Source organism: Nematolebias whitei, chromosome 9, assembly GCF_014905685.2.
Source record: "Nematolebias whitei isolate Nwh7 chromosome 9, NemWhi1, whole genome shotgun sequence".
Taxonomy (NCBI): Eukaryota; Metazoa; Chordata; class Actinopteri; order Cyprinodontiformes; family Rivulidae; genus Nematolebias; species Nematolebias whitei.
This window is the reverse complement of record NC_056506.1, coordinates 40,757,618-40,779,145: the sequence shown is the minus strand read 5'-3', so window position 1 is coordinate 40,779,145 and position 21,528 is coordinate 40,757,618. Positions and strand designations below refer to the sequence as shown.

Genomic DNA, 21,528 nt, shown 5'->3' with positions numbered 1-21,528 from the left:
GAGGTCCTGAAGGCAGGGGAGAGAGGTGCCAATGATCTTCTCAGCTGTCCTCACGATCCGCTGGAGGGATTTGCGGCAGGATGCTGTGCAGGCCCCGTACCACACAGTGGAGCAGCTCATCAGGATGCTCTCGATGGCCCCCCTGTAGAAGGTTGTCATCATCGGGGTGGGGGCTCTCGCTCTTCTCCGCTTGCGGAGGAAGTAGAGCCGTTGGTGAGCCTTTTTGGCCACTGCTGCTGTGTTGATGGTCCAGGAGAGGTCCTCAGAGATGTGCACACCCAGGAACTTGGTGCTGCTCACCCTTTCCACAACAACACCGTTGATGGATAGTGGAGCATGTTTTGTCTGAGTTCTCCTGAAGTCCACAACAATCTCCTTGGTCTTCTCTGTGTTCAGCAAGAGATTGTTGCGTTTGCACCAGGAGACCAGCCGGCTCACCTCGCTCCTGTAGAGTGACTCATCGTTGTTGCTGATGAGGCCTACCACAGTCGTGTCGTCCGCAAACTTGATGAAGAGGTTGGAGGGGTGTGATGGAGAGCAGTCGTAGGTTAGTAGAGTGAACAGAAGGGGGCTCAGCACACATCCTTGTGGGGCCCCCGTGTTCAGAGTGATGATGCTGGATGTGTTGCTGCCAACCCGTACTGCCTGTGGTCTTCCGGTAAGGAAGTCAAGCAGCCAGTTGCACAGTGATGTGTTCAGACCCAGACTGTCCAGTTTCCAGATGAGTTGTTGTGGAATGATTGTGTTGAATGCAGAACTGAAGTCGATGAAGAGCATTCTGACATAGGTGTCTTTCTTGTCCAAATGTGTGAGGGCTGAATGAAGAGCAGTGGCGACGGCATCATCAGTCGAGCGGTTTGACCGATATGCAAACTGGTAGGGGTCCAGGGAGGGGGGGAGGGAGGACCTAATGTGTTGCATGACTAGTCGCTCGAAGCACTTCATGAGGATGGAAGTGAGTGCAACCGGGCGGTAGTCGTTGAAGCAGGAGGGAGACGTTTTCTTGGGGACAGGGATTATGGTGGTGGTTTTGAAGCACGTGGGGATATATATATATATAAATACTGTTTTATTTCATTAGGCTTGGCCCATACCTTCCAGCAGCAATGCAAAAGTTGAAAAAAGTCTCCAAATGAATCTATTTAACTACTAATTCAATGAATTATTGGACAATTATTAAAATAATGCAGACGGGGGGTGGTCAGCAGTGAGTCGTTGAAGATTGGATCTTTGTCAAAGAGATATAATGTAGTTATCACGCAAAAAAGGTTTATACACGAAGAGATTGTTGGATTTCATGTTTTATCTTTTATTATTATTTTAATCAAGCTTGAAATTTCATGTTATAAAATGTGTTTTGAAGGGTTTTTAATACCTTACAATCATTTAAATATTAATCAGTTACTTTGCTTAAATAGAATCTTAAATCTAGTTAGTTTGCTTAAATATAATCTTACATTAACTAGAGAAAATCTTATAAATTCACATTCTTATAAGTTCACATTTACAAGCGACTCAGAGCAGGTAAGATACTGATTAGACTTCAGGAAGGGGCCTTGGAGTGTCACACTCACCACACACGCTCACTCACGCACACGCATAGACTGAGGGACATTAAAGTATCTAGAACACATTTCTCTAACCTTAAACTTAATAGAGTTTGCTTAAACTTAATATAGTGACTAAACATAATTAGTAAAGATAATAGAAAGTAGCATTTAATCGTTTAACAGTTGTGATCAGTTCAGAGTAAATTTTCAGCTAGAAACACCAGCGTGTCTTAACAAAGAGCCATAAACTTATCTTTGGTAAGTGACCTCCAAGACGTATCTAACAGCCAGAAGAGCCCCGTAACCATGACAACAGGTTGGTTAAACCAATCAGAAGCAGAGCTGCTAAAAATCTGTGATAAGATGCAGAGCGAGAGGGCAGGTCGGGGCATTTGCTTGGAGAACTTCGATGAATAAGGTCTGTTCTGATAAAATGCCCTCTGTATGCATACATTGTAATTGTTTCATGATTTCTGAATACTTGTAATCCGTTGTCAAATAAATCTTTTGAACTAAGGTACCGCTTCAGCTGATTTGAACACCAATGTGGTTCTCATAAGCCACAACAAGATGTAGGGGGATGTAAATAAAAAAACACTGACTACAAAATAAAACCTGAGGCTAAATATTAATATAATGTACTATATTACTCTTTGGTGGGGGAAAAACCCATCATGTTAAATATTATGAACCTAAAATGTGAAATATTCACAAACTGTACGACCCAAACAGGTTCTGAAGCGTTTTGCAGAGCAGCTGCATATTAAATCTATAATATTTATCCCTACAGTCATATATTTCAGAGCTTGACATCCTTTTTTTTTACATGTTCACATTGACATTACAGTTTTCACTTATAACTCTGATTTTTGTGTTGTGTGAATAAGCTGTAAGCTGTTCCATAAATGTCATATCTAGTTTAAAGGTTGTGTGGGTGAGCTCCGCAAGCTAACACTTAGCATTTCATGCAAAAAATAAAAAACCCGACACGATTTCATTTAACAACAACCCATATCTGCCAGCTACATACGATTAAGAGATGCGTACGCACAGGGAAACAATTTTCGATTAAGTAATTGGCATCGTTCTCACCTTCTGGATGAGAAAAGCGGCCCAAATCAGTGTTTCGGGGAGCCTCATGATGCCTAGCTTGTTGTTATTCCCCTGCCAACCAGAGCCAACAGCTCTGGGATCTCACCAACGATCATTCGAAGCCACGCCCATTTATTTTCTAATCTAAGTTTTCATTGGCTGCTAACCTTTAGAGCAAAAGAGCGCATATCTGATTGGTTTAAGTAAACATCCGTCAAAAGGCTGACAAGTAACAGTGGATCCACAGTACTGTACTGTAAATAGTACTGTACTGTACTGGTTTTTTTTTTCAGCGGAAAAAGTTGTCTATTGGGGGGGTGGGGGGGAACGAATCGCATACAGTTGAGTACTGTCTGTACTTCAGTTTGAGTCCTTAAACTCTTATATGATGAGAATTGCTTTTGTATAAGGGCTCAACATTCTCTTGAGAAGAAATGCAGCTCCTTAGAAACACTAACACATGAAGAACATCTGGATGTTATTACAAAAGTAATTATGTGTCAGGCCAATGTTCAGAGTCCCTGGTGGTCTAGTGGTTAGGATTCGGCGCTCTCACCGCCGCGGCCCGGGTTCGATTCCCGGTCAGGGAACACTTGTTTTTTAATTTGGTTAAATAATTTTTAACTACTGTATATCTTCCTAGAACGTCTGTTCAGTTACAAATTTGGTTACTTAATTCAATTCAATTCAAAAATACTTTATTAATCCCAAAGGGAAATGAAGCGTGGTCGTAGCTCATCATCCTGGTTTCATTTAAGAGTTGTTATATATGCTGATAGCTGTGGGCAGGAAGGATCCCCTGCAGAGAATCCAAAGAATCTGCAGCCACAGATACTGATCCGGATCCAGCTTGCTGTCAGATCCAGCGGGCCACTCGGTCCTTCTGGGCAGCAGGACTGCCCAAATGCTGAGCAGAATTCCTCCCTGAGCGATGGTCACTCCTCTCAGCAGTCTGCCGAGCTCCTCGTCGCCACGGACAGACAGCTGAAGGTGCCAAGGGATGATCCCGGTCTTCCCGTTGTCACGAGCCGAATTTCTCACCAGCTCCAGGATCTCAGCGGTCAAGTACTCGAGCACTGCCGCCAGGTTGATGGGAATTCATCCATAGCACCTCCTTTTCAACTCATTTAGGATTTGGGGCTGTAGTTGAAGTATTTGAGCTGCTCCTGGTTGCTTAAAAAAAATAATAATAATTGTTGCCATGGTTACGCATCATAACAAATGCCCCAAAGTAAAAAGGTTTCAGTAAAAAATCCTTCCAGCTGGACAGCATCTGATACCAGAGGACATAATAATCCGATAAAAGCGATTTACATCCAGAAAAAAGAGGAATTCAAGTTTTCAAAAGCAATAACTCTGAATGAATTTAACAGAGAGTTAATGTAGTGAATAATTACAAATATCTTTAAACCTTTCTCATTTTCCATGATTATATCCAATGCGTTATGACCGCTAAATGCCAATCCAAAACATTTAGTCACTGTCTCAAATAAATACACCATTACTTCGTGTTGTTTTTTTAACTAAATAAATAAATAAACTCCATGTTATCTTTTTAACTATATTGCCCAACGTTACTGACTGTAGTGTTGGTGTATTTAGTTCGGCCTCTTTTTGTTCATTGTAGCGTGCTCGATCATGTTCCTGAGACATAATGCAGTCGGTTCCCTCAGCCTGACGTCATTCCATATGGCCACCCTCTGTCTCTTACCTGCATTGTCAATACCGGAAGTTAACGCAAGTTGAATTTAAACCTATCAAATTAAAATTTACAACGAAGACCGCTTCATAAAAATAAAAATATGACAAATTCCAAATCTCTGCCAAGGCAACACAAACTGTTTTGAAAATAATTATACTCAGTACTGCTAGAATTAGTCATACCAAATTTTAACTTTCAGGCTTTTGCAACTTTCAGTGCATAACAGATTATAAAGGAAGGAGTGAACAATGTCCCAAAGACCCATCTCTGCCTGATGCCCTCAACAAGTTCTATGCACGCTTTGAAGACCAGAACAGACCACCCAGCACCAAACTCACCTCGCCACCGGATGAAGAGCATCTCAGCGTGACCTCAGCAGAAGTAAGGAGTACCTTCAGGAGGATTAATCCGCACAAAGCAACTGGCCCAGACAACATCCCCGGAAAAGTGTTGAAGGAATGTGCTGATCAGCTCTGTGAGGTGCTGGCAGACATCTTTAACACCTCACTTACCCTGGAGACAGTTCCCACCTGCCTGAAGACTGCCACCATCATCCCAGTCCCAAAAAGCTCTACAGTGACTGGTCTGAATGACTATCGGCCAGTGGCCCTCACCCCGATAGTCGCTAAATGCTTCGAAAAACTGGTCATGACTCACATCAAAAAACAACCATCAACATCAACGAGGACCCTCATCAGTACGCATACCGTGAGAACCGATCAACAGAGGATGCAATCTCCTCTGTGGTCCACACTGCACTCAACCACCTGGAGCAGAAAAACTCTTACGTCCGTATGCTCTTTGTGGACTTCACATCCGCCTTCAACACCATGATCCCCCAAACCCTGATGGACAAACTATCCACACTAGGACTAAGCCCCTCCATCTGCAACTGGGTACTAGACTTTTTAACAAACAGACCACAGTTAGTGAGGATCCACAACCTCTCCTCCTCCACCATAACCCTCAGCACTGGCTCTCCTCAGGGATGTGTGTTGAGCCCCCTCCTGTTTACTCTGCTCACATATGATTGTGCAGCTACCCATCCAGGCTGTCACATTGTAAAGTTTGTAGATGATACAGCGGTGGAGGGATGCATCACAAACAATGATGAGTCCAGCTACAGGCAGGAGGTGGAACACCTGGAGAGCTGGTGCAGAGAGAATAACCTTCACATCAATGTGAAGAAGACAAAGGAGATGATTGTGGACTTCAGAAGGAACAAAAACACCTACACCCCCCTGAACATAAGAGGATCTGCGGTGGAAGTGGTCTCCAGCTACAAGTACTTGGGTGTACACATGAATGACAACCTCAGCTGGAGCAACAACACCACCAGCCTGATCAAGAAAGCTCATCAGAGACTCTACTTCCTCAGACGGCTGAGGCGAGCTGGTCTGGGAAGCTCAGTCCTCACCTCCTTCTACAGGTGTGCAGTGGAGAGCATCCTGTGCTCGAGCATCAATGTGTGGCATGGAGGCTGCACAGCTGCAGAAAGAAAAGCTTTGCAGAGAGTGGTGAAGGCTGCACAGAAATCTGTCAGAATCAGTCTCCCCACCATCACAGACATCTACACCTCCAGATGCAGGAAGAGGGCCACCTGCATCATGAAGGACCCCACCCACCCAGCACACACACTTTTTGCCCCACTCCCCTCAGGAAGGAGGTTAAGGAGCATTAAGTGTAGAACCACTAGACTGAGGAACAGCTTCTACCCTGAGGCTGTTAGACTCATGAATCTCTAACTAGAATAATCACTGTGAAAAACCATATCATGTTGCTGCTGATCTGTTTCATGTTGCTGCTGATCTGTTTCAATGTTGATGTGTTCATGCGTGCACATCTGCTCACAGACTCATGTTCATGTTTGTGGTGATGTTCAATGTTTTATGTTATGAGTGCTTAGTGTATATTTAGTTGATGTTTTTCTTAGTTCATATCTTAGATGTTATTACTGTTTTTCTTATACATTTTATTGTTGGATGTAACTGGGACCCTGCGTACATAATTTCGCTCCACCACATGTACCACATGAGGTGCGAATGACAATAAAGAAACTCTGACTCTGACTCTGACTTTTATGCAATTTCTCGTTTAAGGTATGTTTCTGAACATTGTGTCTTATATTTCAAGTTGTTCAAGCAGTTAATACAAGGACCATAAGTGTATATTTAGTTTATGTTTTTCTTAGTTCATATCTTAGATGTTATTACTGTTTTTCTTTTACATTTTATTGCTGGATGTAACTGGGACCCTGTTCGCTCCATCACGTGTACCACATGAGGTGCGAATGACAATCAAGAAACGCTGACTCTGACATTTATTTTGACAAGATAAACCGGAAGCTCCTCCTGTAGCTCTCGTTAACTTGAAAGAACTCGGGCTGACTTGGATGAGGAGTGCGGTGTCTGAAGCCGCTCGTACTGTGAGTATCTATTGCATTGATGGCTTCGTATTTACAGGGCTAAATGTGCATTTTTGCTACCATGTTTTATTTATTTTTTTAAATAACGCGCTCATCTGTGAAGATATTTAAGCTGAAAAACAGGAAGAGCCGGCCGGTGTTCAACGCTAACTCGTTAACAGTTTAGCTAGTAGCTTCCTTTCGTGATCACGACTCGCATATTTTCCTCTAAATTTCAATGGTGGTGAAACTTCAATAATAGTTCATGTTTAATGGTGTGTTGTTTGTCGGTTTTCTGTTTTAGTTTGTTTTTAAAAAAAGGCCTTGTTTATCGTGCCATTTTCAATCGACAGTCTCCGAGTTATCAATAAATATCTGATGTGTTTCTACGAACAACTTCAGCTACGCGAAACGTCCACAACAAAAAAAGTTAAAAACCTCCTGTACTGGACACATTCCAGTCCTTTTAAACTGAATCAGAGTTGGCTGGACCAGGGCAGGAGATGATGTCAGCAGGACTGGTATGCAGAGGTCTGACATCAGCCTCAAAGTCTCTGAAAAGTAAAGCTGTGATCACTACAACCAAATATGGAGGAAAGAAGTCGAGGTGAATCTGCCATTTGGGTTCATGATCCTTTGCAATCAAAGGCTACTATTGTGTTGTTTAGCTTTCTAAATATTTGTAATTCTCAATAACTGTTTTTAATATACAGTGTTCCTTTTAAATTTTTTACTACAGGAAGTCTTGAGGCCCGTCTCCCATCATTGTTCGAGTCAGCACCATGGCTGGCTTCAGGCAGGAGGAGGTCGAGCTGTATTATGAGATGGGAGAGGAGCTGGGCAGGTATGTACCTACACTTTTTTTCTGTACAGCAGCCCTAAATACAGCACCCAAAACACTTTAAAATACACGAGGTGCCTCTTTTTTTGGCTGAACAAAAGTTATTTTGAGAAGCCACATAAAACCTATGGTTACTGATACGTCAGGTATAAAACGCAGTCGATCCAAAACTCCCATGTCGGGTCAAGACCAAAAGTAACATTAAAAAGAATCTCACCACCTCTATTGCCGTGCTAGATAGTTTTCAAGGTGAGTCGTCAGTTTTTAATAAAATTAGATCCACCTCTGCATTAGCTGCTTTTTGTTCTGCAGTAATGCAGCAACGTTGTGACGTCAGGGGCTTTCAGTGTGTCTTTCCACCTCTGCTGTGCTGTAGTGTCTCTGAAGAAGATGAGTGTTTGCCAAGAAAAGCTGCATATATTAAGTGAGGGGAAAGTTGAAGCAATCCAAATCAGCTGTAGTAGCTGTAAAGTATGTTTATCTATTGATGCGCTGTTTTGCGATATGCCTTTTGGATATTTTGTTAAAAAAAAATAGTTAATATTTTGTCAGTGCAGAGACATGGTTGTCTTCAAACAGGTTATTTCTGTTGTCGCTTTTCAGACAGATTTTATTCAGTTATCCAAAGTAAAAAAAATAAATAAAAAAAAAGATGGTGGTGGATACATTTTTGCATGTAAATATTTTTCTAGAATTGCGTCTCTTAAATATCATCAAGAAAAGTCACTTTTTGTTCATAACAGCATATGTTCAAAGTGATAACTTACAGAATTTGTCTGCTTTTTGTGAAACGTCACATTACTTTTCTGTACTTAATAGTTTATTTTTGGTTTGTGGGAATCACTACCAAGAACCAAAAAAAAATAGTTTCAAGCCACTTGTTTAAAAATGTTTGTTAGTGAAGCATACGGATTAGCAAGAAGAAAGTTTTAAAATCCATCCTCCTCATCTCTGTTTCCAGCCAACCGAACTTTTTTTTTTTTTAACAAAAAAAGAAAAGGTCTGGTTCTAATAATGTTTTTTAGTGTTTCATATCGTTTATTTGATCAAGGACAGCACCATAAACTGTGTTACATGATAAAAACAAATCAACCGCTGTTTTGTATGAAGGTTTTCTAGCCACAGGCTAATTTGCAGACCTTGGTTGGACCTTTTTTTAAAAACAGCTAAAATAGAATTAAAATTAAATTGGAAATAAACAGTCTCCTCACACATACACGCATGCCTGCTCCTCCATCCCCATGAGGCTCAGTGTTCACATATTTGTTTTTGTTTCAGCCATTGTTTCACCTGGGAATTAAAAAACTTTAAGATCTGTTAACGTTTTTAATGGTGATGGTAAACCGTTCCAAATATGAGGACCTTTAAATGAGAAGGAACATTGACCAAGTGATGTTTGGTTTCCAGACATTTAAAAAGAGATATACATAAATTAGACTAAATTGCAAGTAGTAAATGAACTGTATTTATACATCACCTTTTCTATCTTATCAAGATACTCACAGTGTTTTCCACTACAATCTGTGCCTTCATTTACCCATTCATACAGCACTCTACTAGATCTCTACAACACTGATGGAACAAATCATTCTAAAGAGACTAATCAGTGTTTTATCACTTTTATACACTGATGGGACGCACATCCAAGGCAATGAGGGGTTCAGTGTCTTGCCCAAGGACACTTCGGCATGTGACTGCTGGTGGATTTGAACCCCCAACTCTTGCATTGGAGGACGACTGCTGTAACCACTCAGCCACCTCAGCTGTAGTGTTAGCAAAAAAACACAACTGAGCAAAGTAGTGCTACTAACCTTAAAAAAAGAAAAATATTTGCAATAACAAATTAGACCTAGTCAAAGATGTAAAAAATAAATCTACCGTCTCCCTCTGCTGACATGCAACATAGTGTTAGACTGGTTTATTATGGTATGGTTTGGACTGATGGGTAGATGTGATGCAGCTGGGACTGTTTACAGTGGCAGGACAACTTCAGCAGCATCTCCAAAGGAACCGGCAACTCAAAGATACAAAAGTTAAATCATTGCAAAGAACAAATAAATTGTAGCAGCAAGACTTGACAAAGGAAGTTATCTAAATGTGTGCACTCTAAATAGTAAACAAGTAGCGGTATACCAAATGTTGCTAAAGTGTGGAAATAAACTGCATAAATGTATAACTGTTTAGTTATGGAACTTAGCTTGTGCGTATTTGCAATCAACAAAAAAAGCGTACGATAACCAAATGTATTACTTGAACCTTTGTTTACTGTGTGGCTGCAGCTACTGCTGTCACAGATCCAATGAATGACTGAAGAGCAGCTGAAGTGTTGGAACTGGCTGTTCCAATTCTTCAGCTGTTCTGTTTGAAGGGCCATGTTTTAACATCACTCGCATGAGTTGTGCTAGGAAGGCATTTTGTTAAATTAACTTAGAAAAAAATGTCCTTTGGCCTTCCTGTCTGCAGCGGACAGTTCGCCATCGTCCGTAAGTGCAAGGACAAGAGCACGAGCGACGAGTACGCAGCCAAGTTCATCAAAAAGCGGCGACTGTCGTCCAGCCGGCGAGGGGTGAGCCGCGAGGAGATCGAGCGCGAGGTCAACATTCTGCGGGAGATCCAGCACAGCAACATCATCACGCTCCACGACATCTTTGAAAACAAAACGGACGTGATCCTGATCCTGGAGCTGGTGTCAGGCGGAGAGCTGTTCGACTTCCTGGCTGAGAAGGAGTCTCTGACCGAGGAGGAGGCCACACAGTTTCTCAAGCAGATCCTGGACGGCGTTTACTACCTTCACTCCAAACGCATCGCTCACTTTGACCTGAAGGTCAGCAGTCTGTCTGAGGGGAAGCTTTTTCCCATCTCGTTTGTTTTGAATAACTGACTAAAGAAAAAACATCAAAGGGTAGAGCAGAAAAATGTTCTTGACCGCATCAGCTCTGCATTCTTTCTTTGCTAATCTGTAGTCGTTTTTCTTTTCTCTTTCAGCCTGAGAATATCATGCTACTGGATAAGAATGCTCCCAACCCCAGGATCAAGCTGATTGATTTTGGCATCGCTCACCAGATTAAAGCAGGGAACGAGTTTAAAAACATCTTTGGAACTCCGGAGTTTGTCGGTAAGAAACTCGGCATTTGTACATTCATGCAGGCCTCTGAGTTAAATCTCGTGTAAGTGGGAGAGCTTTTCCCTCAGATCACATCTGGTCTGAATTAAAGCGTTCATTCCTCTGTGTTTTACAGCACCAGAAATAGTCAACTATGAGCCACTTGGCCTGGAGGCAGACATGTGGTAAGATGCCATTCTTTTGTCTTTTTTTTTGTTCTTCCTTCTGAAGCTGTATATTAACTCGTCCAGCATGTTTACTTGTCTCCTCTTGTTTGCAGGAGCATCGGAGTGATCACATATATTCTGTGAGTAATGGTTCACATCGTGACAGTCTGTTGAATCACTTCACCCCTCAGTCATGTGAGGTGTAAAGCAAAGTTTCTGTCTTGTGTTAGGCTGAGCGGCGCGTCACCATTTCTGGGCGAGACAAAACAGGAGACCTTGACCAACATTTCTGCTGTCAACTACGACTTTGATGAAGAGTATTTCAGCAACACCAGCGAGCTGGCCAAGGACTTTATACGCCGTCTGTTGGTCAAAGATCCAAAGTAAAAATACCTTTTTAAGTTGCTTTTTTTTGTGTGATTTTATTTTTTTAACAATGTATATTGGTAGTAAATGGTTTGAAACTGTGCAAGTTAGTTAACAATTTATTTAAGAGACTGTTTAAGTGAAGTGAAGCAGTTTTCTCGACATATTTTGGGGATCTTGGTGTGGTTTTAATGGACAGTTTTCTGTTATAGGAAGAGAATGACGATTGATCAGAGTCTGCAGCACCCCTGGATAAAGGTGGGTATTTTAATCCTTTATATTTTTCCTGATTTCACAGCAATAAAGTTCAAGGTCGGCAACAGGCTGCTGAGTTTTTTGTTTATAACTGCAAACTTTTTTACATTTTCTTCTTGAAAAATATAAACTCAAACATGGTTAAGCTTCATATCATTTCAGAAAGAAGTGAATTACTGTATGTAACGCTTTTATAACTTCAAGCTACCTTTTATGTGCTCAGTGGTGTTCCCCAAGGATCAGTCCTGGGGTCACTCCTGTTTATTTTAAATATTAAAAACTACAATCTAGAATGATCAAATCTCATTTTATGCTGACGCTTTTGTGATATACTTTGTTGCATCTGTTCCTAAACAGGCATTCCAATTGACAACTTTTTTTTTTTTACCACTGTTCAGTTTACTTTTTGTGATTTTTAAAAAAATATATATATATTTTATTTATTTATATGCCAAATACTTATGAGTCTTGCCTAGGGTTAATAAATGAATTTCAACACTCAGAAGTTATGGTTGATAAATCTTTTCTTCCAGTTTCACATCAAGTAGCTGGTTAAAATTTGAAGTTAAAATGATTTTTTTTAATCTGAGGCTAAAAAACACTTGTCTTGTATCTGTCATTTTTATTTCTATGCTGGACTATGGAGATGCTACTGGTGCATTACTTGTGATACAGTTCACCATGGAACCGTGAGGTTCTTTTAAAACCTTAAAACTTTTTCTCAGCGTTGTATGTTGAACTCTAGTTTTGGATGGTTGGTTTTATTCTTGCTTAGACTAAAACATTAGTGTTTTATTTATGAAACTATGTGTGGCCTTCTTCCTTCTGATCTATAAACTTACAAACTCAAGAAAGTACCAGAAGTTTTCGTCTCTTTCGGTTTGACCAGACCTACAGTTTTTTAGAGAATAGGTTTCATTTAAATGAGTTTTAAACCTCCTAAGCGTGAAAAAAAAAAATATATATATATATATATATTTTCTTTATCTCCAGGTGATCAAGAGGCGGAATGTTCGTCAGGAGGACAGAGACCACAAAACAGAGCGCCGGCGCCTGAAGACCACGCGGCTGAAGGAGTACACCATCAAATCCCACTCCAGCATGCCTCCAAACAACACCTACGTGAACTTCGAGCGCTTCTCCCAGGTGCTGGAGGAGATTGCGGCGACAGAAGAGGGCCTGAGGGAGCTGGAGCGAAATCAGCGCTCCTGCCAGGAGGATGTGGCAGCGCTGCTGTCCATATACGAGGAGAAGGAGGGCTGGTACAAGGAGGAGAACCAGAGCATCTCCACCGACTTGAGCCACATCCGCCAGGAGCTGCAGCGCACGCAGGCCCAGCGCAGGAAGTGCCAGGAGGACACCCGGCAGACCATGCAGAACGCCAACACCCTCAAGCGAAAGTTCGGGCGGCTGGAAAACCGCTACGAGGTTCTGGCTGAGCAGGTGGCCTCTGAGGTCCGCTGGGTGGAGGAGCTGCTCAAGTCCATATCTGCAGAGGACGGCCTTGGATTTGGCAGCTTGCCCTGAGCGGGACGTCGTCCAGCAATGACGTTTTCACTCGTCGTGTTTCGTCCTTCTGCTTGATTCATGTGTGCGATCACCGAACGCTCCGCTATTTTACCATCGAGAGGACGATCAGTCAAAACCATTCCCACACAAGAAGCCTCCTTCCTGTGTTTTTATAAATTAATTTATCGTTTTAGATGTTTTTTTTGTACCGTAATTCAACTATCATTTCAATCTGTGTTGGCTAGAATCAAAATGCATTTATTTCTTTTGATCTGTTTATATCATTTTAAGTTTTTTTGTTGTTTTTTCTGAAGCTGACGTCCAGTTACATGAGAAAGCTCCACAATATATGTATATGAATAGATTTTTTAAGGGATTTGGGGGTATTTATTCATGCGGTTGCATGTATTTTTTTAAATTTCAGACAACCTCGAAGTTCTCCCAGATGTCTGGAGGGAGGGTCGACGCAATAAACAGAAACTTTTTGCACAGAAAACACAGCTTTAGCACACTGGTGCCAAATTATGGTTTCGTTTTCAAACAATCTAAAACTCTGTTTGAGATAGACTAAAAGTAGAGCATTACCTCATTTAGGAATGTATACATTTGTTTTTGCAGTGCCTGAAACTGACTCACCTCATTGCCTTTGTGAGCATTCACCATCTGTTTCAATCACATTTATAAAACGCCTCAAGTCTTAAAACGCAGCTTCTTTTTTGCACAGGAGCTTCGTAAACCAAATGGCGTGCATGGAAACCTCTGTGTGCACCCTGTGTATTTTGTTTTCCTTCATCTCTGCACATTTGAAACATTCCATTGATGGGTGTCACATTCAGCTACAACATTCCCTGTGAATACCATAAAAGGCATTATGCATAGTCAGTAGTTTTTATCATCTGCACCTATTCTAAAGCAGTGTTTCAGAATCTATTTTAATTTGTAACGATGACTTAAGAGATGACTGTACGAACTCCCCAAACTTGTTCAAATAAAGTTATTACTTAAGCTGTTATTGGGTTAATGCCATTTTTAACTTGCCTCTTTGTGAGGACTATACTGATATCACCAATAAATTAATATAAACACATTAAGAAGCTTAATGATTCATACAGCTACTTTTTATAGTCATGAATGCATATAACATTTTAAGGTTTAGCAGCTCAAAATACACATTTTGGAATAAGATCCAACAATTTGCTATAAACAGGATAAAATGTGTTACTGTTGGTAATTTCAACTATCAGTGTAACAATACTTTAAGAGGTAAAATGATGGTATATCCTGTAATCTAAAATGGATTAACATAAATTGCTAATTTTGAATCTGTTCTTGCATTATAAAGAACTAACGTCAAAGTTCATGCTCAATAATCCAGGTACAAATCCAACAACGTTCAGTCGGGTAATCTGGACTTTTTTTTTTGCTGAGACGTTTTGTCCTTCATCCAAAGCACTTCTTCAGTCCAAGGAGCCACAAACAAAATGGAGTCCCACAAGCAGCACACTCCCATAGTGGGAAAAAAAATAGTTTGATGGTGATAAAATGGTTTCTGGGGCCTGCCCTCTCCCCCGTCAACTCCTCTGAAGCAGCCTTGCCAAAACGGTTCAAAACGCCAAAAACTGTTTGTTTATGGCTCCTTGGACTGAAGAAGTCCTTTGGATGAAGGACAAAACATCTCAGCAAAAACAAAAAGAAAACGTCCAGAGGACCTGACTGAAAATTATTGGATAAAGAACTAACGCAAACATTAAGATTAACATTTACCTTTCAATTGTATAGCAATAAAAATTGACTTATCGGCTTTTTCCTCTTCAGGGGTCTCCACAGCAAATCATCCTCTGTCCTCACTCCAACCACCTCCATGTCCTCTCTAACTGCATCCATTTATTTCATCTTTGTCTTTTTCATTGCAGCTGCATTTCTAACATCCTTCTACTAATATACCCACTGTCCCTCCTCTGGACATGTCCAAACCATCTCAGTCTGGCCTCTCTAACTTTATCTCCCAGTTGTTCAACCTGTGCTGTACCTCTGATGATCTCATTCCTGATCTTATCCATCCTTGTCACTCCTAAGGAGAACCTCAACATTTTCATTTCTGCCACTTCCAGTTCTTTCTCCTGTCTTTTTGTACACGTCTCTGTCTCCAGACCATACACCAAAGCTGGTCTCTTGTAAACTTTTTCTTTGACCTTCGTTGTCACCCTTTTGTCTCACACATGTACTCTGTCTTACTACGGCTGACTTTCATTCCTCTTCTTTCAAGTGCATACCTCCACCTCTCTAAGTTCTTTTCCACCTGTTCTTTGTCCTCACTCTAGATCACAATGTCATCTGTAAACATAATTCTGACCTCTGTTAGTCTGTCAATCACCAGAGCAAACAGGAAGAAGCTCAGAGCCGATTCTTCAGAAATATTTCTCACAGAAAGCTACAATATATCCCTTTGATCCAATTTACATGAGGCAGCATTACTTTATTCACATAAGTCATCTAATCAGAATAAATACATTTATAGAATTTTTCATAAATTTTGGGTGATTTATTCAACAATTCACACCCTTGGTGTTCCTGATTCTTAGAAAAGAATGTGTAAAACCGACTTTAACAGATCGACATAATTGCTTTCCATCACTCTTAGGTGTATTTGCTTTTTGGGTGGACACAAACTTTTTCAGTTTCTGTGGCAACACCCATAATAATCTTTCCCCCACAGGAACCACACCTGTTTACAGTCTCATTAATAATCACAATATTGATTCAGTCATAGCTGGAACTTTTCTGACATAATTTGTGATAAAGCTTTTTTAGGTCTTGCTCACAATTCTTTCTTTCAGTAATGAATTCATAAATGTGCCTTGTGTTTACTCAAAATGTGTGTGAGCTAAGATCAACGACATCTAATTGTCATAAAAACCTATAGAAGACCTAAGTTTATATTGTTCACAAGAAAATGGTTGATAATAACTATAATAGCAATTTTTAGATAAATTGAATCACGATTTTAGACCAGGAACTCAAAAGTCGGTGAGCAAGAAACGAACACTGGAGGTTTAAGATGAAGCCTATGGACAGAGTTAGACTGGACTCCCCCTGCTGATGGTTCGTTGAAATAAAATACAGGAGAGAATAAAATGTGTTTATTTTGCAGATGTCTTTTTTATTCTTTTGTATTTTAAGGTGTAATTTGATTATAGTTTTATTCCTCTTTTAATTATTTTTATTTATTTATGTTTTGTTGTGTTGCACTGTACTTTGTAAATAAAATTGGATAACCACATGCTAAAATGTCCCGTTCATTTTAACAAAGCATCACATAAGGTATTTTAAAGTTATTTTACAAACAGTATACGCCTCTTCTAATTTACTTTTTTTTAATGTCTTTGTTTTGTTTTGTTCACCTTCAGGCGCTTTAAGAATTACCGAATTTAAATGTTGGAACGTGAAAGCAGCACACAACTACACTTGAGTTTGATTTGGAACAGTCCTACGAAGTATTAATAATAGCCTTTTTTTAACGAAACGTTTACTGTATTATACCGCTTTTTCTATGGTATTAGTAACAAATTTATAAAACATAGTGAATAATGTTTTTCCTAATTTATTATTTGTTTTGCGTTATGGTGCACGCCTTTAGTTGCGCCACCCTAAACATTTCGACAATGGTCTCGTCCGCCGTTAGGCCTTTGCAGTAGGGAGTTGCTTGGTGGACCCCGCAAGTTTTCCTATACTTTACATGTTAATTTTGTTTGACCAGGGAAGGCCTCCGTCTTGGTTTTTTAGCACCGTTAGCCCGAATAAATCTTTCCTTTTTGTCGACGGACCTTTACCTCGAAGTGTTTCCGGGCGTGGCGACCAGAGTTTTTGAAGAGGGAAGAAAGAGGTATCGGCGAGTCCGGGAGCGGAGCTGATGATGCCGACGTTGCGGGACAGCACCATGTCCCACCCCGGCGAAAATTCCCACCAAGTCCGGGTTAAGGCTTATTATAAAGGGTGAGAACTCTCTGCGTTTCCCACCATGTTGTCAGCCCCTTTATTGAAGTCAAAAAGTCAAGTTTTAGACTTGGTTGCTAACCTTTTGGCTAGCTGAAGCTAACGGCTAATGCTGGTTCTCAGCAGGTTTCGATAAACTTAAGCGGCAGATCAGATGAAACTGTCCAGACGTCCTGACGGCCTCACAACTCTTCCGTTTGTGGAATTTCTAAAAATGTGTTGACCAGACTCTAAAATTATATTTCACTGAGATAACCGGGTGGTTTTAGTTTTAGTTTATAAGCTCTGGGCTATCTTCTCAGCTCTGTTGGCTAACAGTTGCTAACGAAGGCTGTCTTCAGCAGAGATTTATAAGATTTTTGTTTGTCTTTTGTTTAATTGTTGTCTTTTTTTATTTGCAGTTTTGACAAGTTAAATTGTCTTTTATGTTGGTGTAAGTTGTGATAAAAGTACATATTTTACATCAGTAAAACAAAATAAGAGAGGAAGTATTAAGAAAAACTATCCTGATAGTGTTTTGTATCAAAACCTCCCTTTAAAAGTATCATGGTTTTAGCTTTTGTCATACAGTTAATAGACACATTTTAAAGTACATTTGCTTAACATCAAGCAACATGACAGAGAAAAACCCTAAATTTCATTTAAAAACCTGTTAGAAGCACATACTTGACATTTTAGCTTCCAGCAGCTGTCAGAAATGTTGCTCAGACATTTTCTGGTGACCATAAATTCATTGTATTTGCCTTATCATCCTTCCACAGCTCAAACCCAATCATAGCCAGTCGTTTAGACAAATGTAAACATGGTTTATGGGGAAACAGACTCCAGTACAAGACCGACAAGGTGTCGTAAGGTGAAAAATGTACTGACAGAAATTATCGATTACAGCGTTTGGACACTCTCCCTCACTGTCTCCGATGGAGTCATTGATTGGAGGCCTGAAAAACGTGTAGTGCAAGTCACCTCAGCAAGACCTGTTGTATTCTTCACAGGTGGAGCGACACACCTCAGGAACTCTGTCATGAACATCCCACATACAAGGCATCCAAAGTATTTCTGACATTTTCTGCCGAAGAATCTCAGCAATGTACCCAAAGAGGAAACGCAGTATAAAGGTCTCATCATTGATGTGCTTTTAGGATGCATCAGGCAAGAATAATCTGCAATGTTGATCATATCTCACCCAATAGAGCACCTGGGAGATGCTGCTTGATGTTCAGTCTACGAAAGCTGAATAGATTTAATGGCTTGATGCTGAATTCTATATTAGATCAACAGAGGTCAAGGGTCAATGTCTCATGGGATCTGCAAGGGTCAGGGCTTGTACTAGTCTCAATATGAGTGGTAAAAAAAAAGTATGGAAACATTTCTGTTTTCAGACTTTTTATTTTCTAAAAAAAATGCTAATTTAATTTAACAAACACTCAAACAAGCAGCATGCTTTTAAATGTAATATATATAAAAGACAGACATATAGTTTTTCACATGGTTGACTTTCTGAACCAAGCTTAAGTTTTATGTGCACAAGTAAACGCTAACCATTTTTAGAGTGCTGTCCGTACTGCACATACACAGGACAAGTTTGTACTTGAATATTAAGAAATAACCTGAAAATGGACAGAAAAAAAAATCAGTAAATTTTACTTTGGAAAAGGCTGTAATTTTGGAATAGAAAACGTGTAGACACTGAGACGCCGATGTATTTTGTTTACACAGGCGAGATTTCACCAGAGTGTGATGTTAGAGTTAAAAAATAAATAAATTTAGAGCTTTTGTTTCATCCAGAAGCTGCTTAGTTTTCTAGTCTAACCTTGTTTTCTTTTGACTGCTTCCTTATTAATAATCGCATGAAAGATTGGGAATTACATCTGATGCCCTTCCCAACACAAGCCTGGGCACAAACCAGTAACTTCGGGATTACAAGACCGCAACACTGACCACCAAGCTACAGCAGCCCCACTAGTCTGGCATTTTTATTTTTATCTTAATAAGTAGCGTGTAACGCAAGATAACAGTCCGAGTAGAAAATAACTGACTGTCAACATGGCTATGTAATACAGCATGGATTAGAAACTCAGCAGATGTTTTTATTCAAATATGTCTATATTCCAGTTATTAAGATCATCTGAAGACGTCACATCCTTTTTCATTCCTACTTACAAATCAAGTAAGACAAGTCGGAATCAAGTAAGAGAAGGATTCCCTCCTATGTGCATAAAAACAATCGTGTGTTGTGTTGGCTTCCACTTTTAGGATTTGAAAGTTTTCATGTTTCCTGTGAAATGTAACACCAGCTCACTTTTTTTTGGATTTATGAAGTAATCTGTGCCAACATCCTTTATTTTCTCTGCATCATCAAGTTTTAGAACGACTGCACTTTGTGGTTGACTCTCGGTCCATTCATTCTGATTTGCATGTCTGCCGTCCATTTGTGCCGGCACGTGCAGACTGGTGTCAGTTTGTAGCAGTCTCACTTTGTCTCTGGCATTTTGTCATTTTATTCTCTGACTGACAGTCAGATAGTGATAATGAGCAGATTCACACTTAAAAACTCCAAAACAGATTATCTGGATAAACTTTTTTTTTTCTCTAAGGTTTTTGGTTCGTTTAAATGGTTAACACACATCTGTACAATATTTTTTTAAGTAAAAGTTTGCAATGATATAAATGAAACATTTTACCTTGTCTAAGATGCAAAAACAAGCATTTAAAGTTGTATATTTTTATATCAAGCTTGGTTTGTCCTTTGGAAGTCCAAGTAGGGTTTACACATTTTTAGGCAAAACACTTTGAAGTACTTTTTATTATTACTGACTTGCTTGGAGTCCTTTTTTCTTCTATTTTATCAGTCAGATCATTGTGGTTCTGAACTTAATCACAAATCCCTCTAAAAAAAAACCTAACCCAAGGCTCAAAACAACCGCTTACTTGAGTCAGAGCTCTCAGCAAGAAAGCACACATACCTGTCTGCCACTTTCATCATGTCGGGCTAAAAGAAATTTTGTTCATGCAGTCTTGCCAACACTAACCTAAACTAGTCCCCTCTTGTGGCACATCGACTTCAGGATTCCTGATTAAGTAATGTTGTTTGGCAGGAGACTGAGATTACATCAGCTCAATGGAGCAATTCAGGTTTTCTCATTTAGAAGAAGCGCTCTTTGTCAAAGACATCTGCATCGCTGCTTGAAGGCACAACTTTGTTTAAATATAGGAAGAGTTCCTTGTTGTTTTGTTGACTCTCTTTTTGAAAGCACTGATCCACAAAGTCATGTGGCCACCCGTCCTCTGTTCATCCTCTCTTGGGTTCCTGGAGGGCTTAGATCTTGCTTTTAGGAGTGTTCAGCAGTTTTCAGACCAGGTTTTTGAGCTTATTATTTGTCAGCCAATTTTCTTGTCATCAGCTCATAAATTTATTTCCTACTGACAACAAAAGACATCGAGGAGTCCTCACACCTGCGTTAAGGGTAAAAATGATCCAATCAAACACTTTCTGGTATTATTTATCACCCCCACACACACACTTATTTCTGTTAAAGTGTTATATGTACATTAGGTGTTGCTAAACTTTAAAATGTACACATACCCGCTGGTGACTGGACCAAATGAGAGCTGATATCTCCTACTCTTCGCTTTGGCTGAAATTAATCTTCTGTATTGTTTTGCCTGTGTGTAGTACAGTGTGTTTTACTACAAGCGACCTTGTCCGTTGGCCTGACAGGATTGTATTGAACTCCCTCCTTGTTTACCCCCGCAGGTGGGCCGTGTTGCCCGGAGGCCACGCATCCTGCCGTGAAGCCTAGCAGAGCTATTTTTCATTACTGGGGACAGGCTGTGACCGGAAACCTGTTTCAGTCAGTCCTGGGGAGTTTTATTGTGGAAACTGTCGTGTTTGTGTTGGCGTGCGTTTTGGTCTCGTGGAGGTGTTGATGGGGGCGTAACCGTCCGTGGCAGTGATTGACAGTGAGACGGACAGTTCTGGGTGTTTGTGGAGGCTCAGAGAGGCACCCTGACCCTTCTTCTTGCTTCAGCGGTCGCCGATGACGAATGGCTTTGTGCTGGGAAGACAGGTCTGCAGTTTGGCAATTAAGACGTCCAACGCATAGGTCAGCAAAGCAGTTCCTCCCCCCTCCTAATTTAGCTGCGCTGTGGGATGGTGGAGGAATGCCAGGTCTGCTTGGAATGCCTTTGCGTCTTGTTCATCAACAGTGATAAGCTTGTAGTCGCTCAGTGCACTCTCCTGTCTTAGTCACCGTTACAAATCCTTCTGCAGGCCTACCTTCGTCCTAATTAGTTTCATGCTGCATATTTGTTTGTCTGGAGGGGGTGTAATTACACGTTTTTCCAATAAGTGAAGCAGTCCATTTGTACTTTTTAGAAAATCTATTTAATTTTGCCTTTTCAAATAGATCAATATGAATGCAGCTTTTGTAAGAACCCAATACAATTTTTGTTAATGACAAAACTGTCAATAAATTTAAGAGGCCTAAAAAAATAATAATTAAATGAGCAAAAAGGCATCATTCACCTTCCATGTATCACAAAGACC

The 21,528-nt window shown here is 40.4% G+C and overlaps 3 protein-coding genes and 1 non-coding gene across 4 annotated transcripts in view; 3 read left to right on the top strand and 1 right to left on the bottom strand.

Annotated features, from left to right (window-relative positions):
• The window catches only part of sppl2 (signal peptide peptidase-like 2), a 12,456-nt gene extending 11,535 nt beyond the window's left edge, over window positions 1–921 (bottom strand). The window contains exon 1 of the mRNA XM_037681364.1: window positions 55–921. Coding sequence (XP_037537292.1) covers window positions 55–921 — 867 coding nt within the window. The remainder of the gene's footprint in view (window positions 1–54) is intronic.
• A 2,239-nt stretch (window positions 922–3,160) lies between these two features.
• On the top strand, window positions 3,161–3,232 carry trnae-cuc. The gene has a single exon. It is a non-coding gene; the product is annotated as a tRNA-Glu (tRNA).
• A 3,482-nt stretch (window positions 3,233–6,714) lies between these two features.
• Window positions 6,715–13,109, top strand: dapk3 (death-associated protein kinase 3). Its single transcript, XM_037682356.1, has 9 exons — window positions 6,715–6,769; window positions 7,488–7,592; window positions 10,053–10,413; window positions 10,575–10,704; window positions 10,829–10,877; window positions 10,973–10,999; window positions 11,090–11,242; window positions 11,438–11,483; window positions 12,474–13,109. Exons 2-9 carry the CDS (start codon window positions 7,531–7,533, stop codon window positions 13,005–13,007), a joined length of 1,362 nt encoding a protein of 453 aa, XP_037538284.1. The 5' UTR covers window positions 6,715–6,769; window positions 7,488–7,530; the 3' UTR covers window positions 13,008–13,109.
• A 3,556-nt stretch (window positions 13,110–16,665) lies between these two features.
• The window catches only part of prkci (protein kinase C, iota), a 28,553-nt gene continuing 23,690 nt past the window's right edge, over window positions 16,666–21,528 (top strand). Inside the window, exon 1 of the mRNA XM_037682355.1 lies at window positions 16,666–16,982. Within this exon, the coding sequence (XP_037538283.1) occupies window positions 16,900–16,982 (83 nt within the window). The 5' untranslated portion in view covers window positions 16,666–16,899. The remainder of the gene's footprint in view (window positions 16,983–21,528) is intronic.

Bases quoted from the DNA above. Each gene is read 5' to 3' on its own strand.
- dapk3 (XM_037682356.1), top strand. From the start codon at position 7,531: ATGGCTGGCTTCAGGCAGGAGGAGGTCGAGCTGTATTATGAGATGGGA. The intron at 10,878-10,972 runs GTAAGATGCCAT...TCTTGTTTGCAG, and splicing joins GGCCTGGAGGCAGACATGTG to GAGCATCGGAGTGATCACAT. The intron at 11,000-11,089 runs GTGAGTAATGGT...GTCTTGTGTTAG, and splicing joins GGAGTGATCACATATATTCT to GCTGAGCGGCGCGTCACCAT.